Source organism: Salarias fasciatus, chromosome 22 (assembly GCF_902148845.1).
Source record: "Salarias fasciatus chromosome 22, fSalaFa1.1, whole genome shotgun sequence".
NCBI lineage: Eukaryota > Metazoa > Chordata > Actinopteri > Blenniiformes > Blenniidae > Salarias > Salarias fasciatus.
The window spans coordinates 24,367,341-24,376,333 of NC_043765.1; the positions used below are offsets into that span (position 1 = coordinate 24,367,341).

General features: G+C 43.1%; 1 protein-coding gene across 3 annotated transcripts in view; it reads right to left on the bottom strand.

The window, feature by feature from the left end:
- The window catches only part of slc66a2 (solute carrier family 66 member 2), a 30,540-nt gene extending 22,917 nt beyond the window's left edge, over positions 1-7,623 (bottom strand). The window contains exons 1-4 of one of the 3 annotated variants that reach the window (XM_030120367.1): positions 7,293-7,623; positions 6,431-6,564; positions 5,014-5,064; positions 1,386-2,464 (exon numbers count right to left, since the gene is read on the bottom strand). In XM_030120367.1, the coding sequence (XP_029976227.1) occupies positions 2,421-2,464; positions 5,014-5,064; positions 6,431-6,564; positions 7,293-7,495 (432 nt within the window). In that variant the 5' untranslated portion in view covers positions 7,496-7,623 and the 3' untranslated portion in view covers positions 1,386-2,420. Of the gene's footprint in view, positions 1-1,385; positions 2,465-5,013; positions 5,065-6,430; positions 6,565-7,292 lie in introns of those variants that run through there. The other 2 variants (XM_030120365.1, XM_030120366.1) reach the window with 2 other exon arrangements.
- Between the last annotated feature and the right edge of the window lie 1,370 nt (positions 7,624-8,993).

Consider the following 8,993-nt stretch of genomic DNA (forward strand, 5'->3'; position numbering starts at 1 on the left):
GTTGTCTGAACTTTATTTTCCCGTAAAGTGCTTGAGATCAGCGTTCCTGAGGAAATCCTTTTACCTCCACCTGAGTGATCGCCAGCGTTTCCCCTCCTGACACGGCCCGACGATCTGATCTTTTAATCTCCTTAAGGCAGCGTTCCGTATTAAATCACACTGAGCTGCTATTACACCCAGATCCCTCCAAAAAAAAAAACTAAAAAACTACACACGAGACAAAAAAAAAACCAACAAAAAAAACAGAGATTTATGTCTTTTCCAGATCGAAGCACAAACCCAGAGAAGTTTTGAATTACAGGACGTTTCCTCAGAGATAAGATCAGAAATAACAGCGATGCATCTACAGAGAGGCACGGCCTCGTTCGTCCATCCCAGGAAGGTCTATTAAAACTCTGAAAACCAGCGTCCAGCTGTTCTGATTGCGGAGCCCGGTGGGATAATGATATGGAAGAAATAAGCTGTGATTAAGGCTTTCAGAGCGTAACGGAGGCACTCTGGACAAATCAGAGAAACTCTACAAACTGTCAATTTGCTGAACAGCCTGAACACGCTGCCACCAAGTGACTGCATTTGGTTCTGTTTGAAAATGAAGTGCTCTTACTTAAAAACGCAAGAAACGCTGAAAACGATGTAGTTAGCATGACGGGCCACTAGAGGGTGCTGTTGGTTGTTTTGGTTAAGAAACCACACACGTGTGAAGAGAACAACGGGCGAGAAACATTAACAATCTTGCATTTTCTCCTGTTTCCGCGGTCGTATAAACAGATAGGATCAGGATCAGGATCATATTTATTGTCATCGCAACAGGTTACCGAAGTTACAAGTGCAACGAAATTTCAAGGGTTTTTAAGACGCCCAGGCAGCCAATTACGGCGCTCCGTCTTGAAAGGAAAACAGAGTTAAGAAACTCAGACAGAGATATGTGTGTGTGTGTTGTGTGTGTGTGTGTGTGTGTGTGTGTGTGTGTGTGTGTGTGTGGGGGGGGGGGGGGGGGGGGGGGGGGGGGGGGGGGGGGGGGGGGGTAAAAAAGATACATCAATTCAGATCACGGTTCCGAAGGGAGTCGTGATTAGAAGATACCCAAAACGCAAAGATACTTTTCAGTTTTCATGGAAAATGTGGCGGATCCCGTGGTTTTTTTGTATTGACTTTTCTAATGTGAATCATGGCCCAGAAGATGGATTTTCTGCAACTTTGCAAAAACAATTTGAGGTTAAAATTCAACAAATCTTTGCTTTACTTGTTGCTTTACTAATTTAACTACAATACGTGTTATTCTAATGTATTATTTCATCTCAGTGAGCTGGGCTTTGAAGTTATCGGAAAAAGATCTCATCTGCTCAGAAGCATCAAAACACAAATTGAACGGTCGAGTGATGACGAGTCACATTTGAAACGCATGGCTTTGAACAATATTTATTTGTTTTGTTGACTAAAAACAGTTTAGGAAAGTGAGCTTGTGTTTATACTGTCACAGGTTGGAATCCCACTGCCGACTGTCCATAGGAGGGCTTCAATTCAAAGAAATTACCATTACTACAACATCAAAAAAGTATCTAATAACATTTCCTAATTAAAAACTAATGCAGCCCATCTGCATTATGAAGCATGGAGGTGGCATCATCATGCTGAGAAGCTTCTCAAGAGCAATAAAGTATTACCTGGGCCGCAGGGATTCAATCTTTAAAACATGGAATAGATTTTGTTCCATTTGTACCTGAAGTCACTTGTTGACTTTCTGTAACTTCTTTTTCTCTTGTTCCTCTCAAATGTTGCATCAGTCTTCCGTTGTTTCCTCCCTCTGAGCGCATGTGTGCTTTCACACGTCCCGTCAGCAGCAGAGCAGCCGTAACATGCTCACCCCCCGATATTTCCCACCGGCAGATCAATGAGCGGCCGCGGACCGGCGATCAAAGAACACGGCGCTCTGTCAGCTCTAATGACAGTCGGCAACGCTCGCCGATCGATCGGCGCGTTCGAAGTAGAAGCAAGCAGCAGTCACCGGCAGTAACGCACTGAAGACGTGGAAACATCGGAACACAACCGACACGAGGCCACGGCGTCTGTCCGGGACATCGCTAAATCTCTCTGATTCAAAACATCCAAGAAAAGGCAACAGAACATCAGTCCTGAGCAATCAGGGAACATGACAACAGTCCCGCAGCTCTCTGAGCTGGAGGAACTCTGCTGGCTCGACTCAAGCATGTGTGGTTTTCTACTGCCATCTAGTGGGCAAAGACGGAACAACAAGGGTTCAATTCAGAAACGCTCAGGTCTGCAAGGATCAATGAAGCTTCCAGGAAGTGGAAGGGAAATAAACATTTTGTCTTCACTTTTATCTCATTTACATCCCACAACTGATTTTCGAAAAAGGGTCTAATCTACAGGCTAAAAACAGCCGAAGGGGGAAAAACGGATCAAAACAGAACAGCTGCGACTTGTGAAAGACGGACACAAACACCTAAATGAAAGGAAAAGACAAAGGAAAAAAAATCTAAGAAAACGGAAAAATCAAGGAAAATAAACAATAAAATGTAAATAGGGTAAAACAGCCAACAGTAAATTATTTAATAAAACTGACGCACAACTCACGGCTACTTTTTTCAAGTACCGAGCACTGAGACGTCTGTATTCACATCGATGTTCCGGAGAAATCCGATCTGTCACATCAGTAGCTGTTAAACATTTTCAGATCAGATGTAAACAGGAAGTAAACCCTGGATTGAGGAACTGCTTGAACCTCATTTGGGAGCATTAACCTCAACCAGGCTCTCCTGATGGAAGCTGATCAGAGCACTCAAGTCGACACTTTGACTCATGAAGAAATTATGAATCGACTGATCAACTCAACCACAAAGCTGACACTCAGATTCCTTCCGTACGTCGTCAAAAGAGGTCGGGGAGAGGAGCATTAATTTGACGCAGCATTAATAAGCCATCACAGAAGCTGCAGTCGCATTCACACGTGAGAGCAGGAAATGTTAGCATGCATCAGTTTGACAGTCGTCATTCACTCAACAGACGTTGGTTTTGCATATTGAAACTTTAAAAGACGCGAGCAGAAAGTTAAAACAAGCCGAACAGCGACAGACGGAAAACAAGCCAATGTAGATCTAACAATAATAATGCATTGGTTTTATATAGCGATTTATACGACACTCAAAGACGCTCAAAGATCTAGTTATGATGTCGATTCTTTCTATTGCAACTCGTCACAGTTCAGTTTGGAAAAAGAAGAAAACAACCAAGCTTCAGTAGGTTCAGAACCTAACGTCAGTTTTTTTTTGTTTTTTTTTTCATATGACCTTCATCAACACATTTGTCTCACTAGTAGTTTACTTAAGCTCCCCATCAATGTGGCTTTTAGGAATTTCTTTGACCTAAATGGACAATTTAAAAGAAGAGGCTGAGCAATGCAAAAATAAGAAAGTATCAGGAAGTTGCAGGAGTCCATTTATTGATGCTCAGCTTGTTCGTGTTCCTGGTAGTGTGAACAATACTCTACTGTTTTGAACCCAGAGCACAACGAACATTTATATTCCAGAAATCACAACTTCAAAATAACTAGTTTCACAAGGTTGGGTGTAAATGTTCATGTGTTAACTCTCTTTCACCGTGTGGCTCAGACCATGACGTGCGTCAACTGATCAATGTTTAGGGCCCAAAAACCATCTGAGAAACTCCAAGGAAAACTCTTTTCACCCCAAATTCACTCGTACACTGATGCTTCTCTTTATCCAGGATAAAGATAAAGGTAACATTTCTAACAGGAGGAATAAGTTCAGGCCCCGTTTAAACTACAATGTTTCAAATGAAAATGCGTCATTTTTTTGCATTTTTGCTTTTCACAAAACAACAACAGAAACCCTGAACATGAAGGAGTTAGCATGCCAGGCCACGAGTTACAGACAGACGACATAGATGGAACATTATTACATTGATGCTCAACTATCAAACTATAAAGGGCTTTTTTTTTTTTTTTTTAATAAAATAGTTTTCCAGACAAACTGTGACTGAAATGTTTTTCTTATTCCTGTTCATTTCAATGCTTTATCAAACTAAACTTTTTATTTCTGAGGCAGGTATGGTAACACATTTACTTTTTTTGGTAAAAGAATAACTTATATTAAATGAAAATTAAAACAAAGCTCACAGAAAATGTCTTCAATAAACAATGAAAGGATAACTGCAATATTTGCAGATTGTTTTGCTCTCGTCCGGAAAGTCAACTGAAATCTTTGTCGACGTCTAGATGGACCTTTTTTTGTTTACTTTATTTGAAAAGTACCCAAAAAATAAAACTGCACCTTCTGCTGCTTGCCGTGTGATAAAAAAAAAAAAAAGTTTTATCATTTATTAATCCATGTATTATTTTCATCATGTTTGTATCAGTTTCTAACCGTCTCCCGTCTGGGAGTCACGACACTCTGGATGCTATGGTTGTCGTTATTGTCCATCTACTCAGAGAAGAACTGTTCTCCACAGTGTGTTTTTTTGCCCAGTCGCGGTGTTTCGGAAAAGTTGTGTTTTCCTCCTGTTCACAGGGAGATGAAGCTTTTTCAGAAACTTGCTTTTTCCCCCCCGTTACCATGGAGATGGAGTCAGAGCTCCAGCCTCGGGAGTCTTTTTCAAGACGTTCCAGGCTACACTGTCGTGTAAACCTAAACCCAGAAAGCGAAAAAAGTTTTCCCATTTTCACTTGAAGACGTAAACGGGGCCTTGGAGTCAAACGTCTAAACTAAACTGGAGGTAAACCTCGGCTCGGTGCTGCATGCACTGAAATCACACGGACATCCTCACAGCGTGGACACACAGCAGATTCATGCCGCTGGAGGCGAACGCCAAGGACTCGTGAAGGGGTTAGTGGCCGTGGGTTAGTACAGCCCGGGCTGCATGCATGAGACACACAGGAGGGAGGAGGGGGGAGGATGAAGAGGGGGGGCTGATGATGATGAACTACCACTGATGGCGTTTCACTGCAGAGCACAGCAGGGGGCGGAGAGTACGTACCCAGAAAGAGCCTCTTAGGGATTCTGACCTCCTCGTCCTTACTGTCTGTCGCTACAGTCAAGAGCACAGGTGAAGAAGAAAACAAAAACAAAAAAAGGGAAAAGAAAAGCTAAACCATGTTTGATCTGAATTGGTCCAGAGAAACAGGAACTAAAGGTTCCTTCTGTTTACGTGCAAGGAAGATCGAGTGCGTCATGAAAAGTAAAACACATAAGAGGCAGACTTTTCACAAAACTGGGCTTTCTCTCCAGTGTTTCCATTTAAACTCTTGTTTCATCTAAATTTTTGCACTTTTTCCACTACCTCACACCCATAACTCACAACAAATACAAATAAAAAGTTAAAAATGCACCTTGTGCTCTTGTGCAAAAAATTACTAAATTGAATAATATGGAGTCAAAAAAACTTCTTAAAGCATATTTTACGCAGTTTAATCATCTAAAAAAAAGTTGAAGAGGACTGTTGATGATTAAAAGCTCCTGTCATTATATGCATGCTGTACACCTGAAGACTGTTATTAGCAGCACAGCAGAAACGTTTGATTGACAGGTGGTAGATCTAGAGTGGAGGCGGGACATCTGTCAATTTGACTCAAAAAAATTACACTTCACAGAATGACACGTAATTTGTGTTCTAGAAATCATCAGTGGAGCTACATTTTGAGGTTGATTTCATTTCATTTGATTTGATAAATTTTCAAAATAGACAGAGTGTCATCACCATAAAGTGACTGCACACCTTTACTTCTCCTGAATCGAGAACATCAAGAGATGCTTAACGAACATCTGAAAGGACGTTGGAATATTCAGACTGAAATATTTTGTGGTGTAAGACAGTGGAGTGTAACTCCTGATGGACACAGCTCTGTTTCACTCAGCCCTCCGGACGGATCTGGATCCACTGTCATAACTAGTTCTGGACCAACGTTTGGACCTTAAAGCTGGTTTCAATAACAGTAACATGTTGGCACAGAAAACACATTAAAAAAAGCGCAAAAAAATGACCAGATGAGGTGAATTTTCCTGAGAATTTGACCAACACTAACAAAACAGAGCAGTTAGCTTCTGCACGTGTAGTTCCAGTTTGTGCCACAAGATGGTGCAATGAGTCATTCTAAAACTCCTCCTGCCTTTAAAACAGTAACAGAAGAAGTAGGTACAGGTAAATCTGATGTGGGAAAAAAGCAGGTTGGAATTTGGTGAAAGTGGCTCATTTCTACCATCCTGTGCACAAATATGGTATTGCAAACGAAACACGTTCATCAAAATAGAACCTTAACCATTTCTGCTTTCAACATTAACTTTTTCTTCTTAAAAGTGACTTCATGTCTTCTGCCTTGGTTCACCGGATTCAGACACTCCAGCACCCGCCGGTGGAGCGTCTGAGCGGGACCTGCTGGGTGGAAGAGCTTTCTGACCTATGAAGGAGCGCCTCTTGGTGTTGAGCTCGGTGGCCGTGCGGACGTCGGTGCACAGGTTCAGCATGATGAGCATGGTGGCGATCATGATGATGCTCTGCCACAGCAGCAGCGTCTCGAAATAGCGCCCGAATCTGAGCGAGGAGAGATGGGAGAACAGCATTCAAACTCAGAACCCTGATGGAAGTCACAGGAATTAACTTTTCTATTATCTTAAAGGTGCCATAGGCAGGACTCCACATCTCCGCCATCTTGCTTAGACGGCGATTTCACCCATCTAAGATGGCGATTTGAAACCCAGCACAGCCAATCCTGTCCTGTTTTCTCTGACATCACGCCCTTACGCAAGTTCAGCCCCTCCCACAAGAACGTGCGACGAACGCCCCTCGACCAATCACGGTTAGAGCCTCAGGGGCTCTTCTGATTGGTCAAAGATACCTGGAGCTGTCGAGATTCCTTTTCAGCACAGAACAGAGACAGATGGAAACGCTGCGCCCTTGCGGCAGTGCAATTATGCTACACTCCTAAAGGATTATCAATTGATACTCTAACATTTAATCCAAAGAAAACACAGAAAAATTAACATTGACTAGCAAAATCCTGCCTACAGCACCTTTAACTGTACTACTTCTGAAAGTTTGTGGCGTTAAATATGATGGTTTGAACAATTCTGATCAACACAACTTTGAACAATAATCCAGAAGTTTCAGGATTTCTTGGATGTCCACCAGTAGAAGCTGACCTCCAGCTCTTCAGCAGGTGGAGCCAGATCTGGTGTGAACTCTTCAGTTCACCTGTCAGGGCTGATTTCAGAGGAATGTCCCACCGGGTCCGCAGACATCAGGGTCACGTGGCGTCTCACCTGAAGAGGATCCGCAGGATGTTGGCCACCAGCAGCACGAGACACACGTATGTGGAGAAGCCCTCCGCGTTCTGGGTCCTCCGGATGTCCCGGTACTGGGGGATGTAGGGGACCACCCCTCCGAACACCATGGCCCCGGCGGCGATCCACGACACCAGCGTGTTGACCACGGACAGGACCTGCTCCAGCACCTCGTCCTCCATGATCCCGAACCCCGAATCCTCCGGTGTCCCCGGTGCTCTGGTACCACCAGGTGTTCCCCCGGCTCTGCTTCCCGGTGTGGACTCGGAAACATGCGTGTGTTCCCCGGTTACTGCCACGCCATCACTGCCGGGGCAGCGCGGTTGCCGGGAGCCGATAGAGAAGCCGGAGGTGGGGTGAGAATCCTCCGGGGCGCTCCGCGGGTGTTTCACAGCCGGTAACCCGCTCGCTGTTTACTCCTCAGAGGAAACTCCGCCGCTTTCTGGACGTGTATCTTAAATAAATCAACTGACAGTGATGGAAAAACTCAGATAAATCATAAATGTTCGTCTCACAAATGTTATTTTTCTCCACTTGTTTCTCTTCTTCCTACTTCCGGTACGGGTGCAACGCGAAGATCCTCTACGTCATCAAGATGGTTCACTCCCGACTCCGACACACGACAAACGACGACCGATTTACGGCACTATTACAGTGCGACGCAAGAGGATTAGGGCCACAGGAAGACAACAAGCCTCTTAAAAATATTATTCATAGAACCCCGAGAAAAAGTACAAAATTCAGAGTTTTATTTTTTTTTTTTAATTTTGTATCTTCGGACTTTACGGGTTTAAACAAAGATGTTCAGTCGAATCAAGATGGTTCTCTACCACTGACTCTTGATAATATTATTATTCTCAATTTAATAGATTGCATAGAATAATGAATCTCAAATGAGTACATATTAATACATACAAGACTGAATGAGTAATTTAACCATGGGAAGAATGGATTTGACAGAAACTCACAAGAAACGCTATTTACAAAGAAGAGTTACGCTCCGTCTCTGTGCAAACAGGGGAAAACGACACATTTTGAGAAGTTCATGTCTCAGTGTAGAGGTATAAAATGCAACTTTTCTGAACTGCACATGTGCAAATAGACAATAACAGCAATGGTGGTTTCCAGAGTATCGTGACAACCAATCCATATTTTCCTGGGTCGTTTTAATTACACAAAGAAACAACAGCACCCACTGTTGGCCTAACATGAAAACTACATTGTTTTCACAATTTCTGTGTAAACGGACATCCTCCTTTCAGCATTGCTGTAAGAACGTAAAGTCTTTCTGAAATCAAAACACAGAAATTGAGTGTCTACTTCAAGCATCTTGTGAACGAGGCCTCAAGCTCTCTGACAGCACTCAGTCCGTCTGAATTACCTACGTGTAATAATCAAAGTGAGTATTGTTTCAGTGGTTAGTTATACAAATATTCCTGTTGTGAATCTGTAAAAAACAAACAAAAAATAATAATTTTTCCCAATCCCCAGGGACACAATTAAGATGCCCCAGCTCATTCGTGCCCGGAGGCCCAATGTGAGTCCTGCTACAGGCAATAAATATTGTATTGAAGAGTAACTTCAATTAACAGAGGAGCCTGAGAGAAAGCGACGAGTGCTGCTTAAATCCTGAATATTTCATACAGCGTGTGCTATTTCGGTGGCATTCACCGGCACACG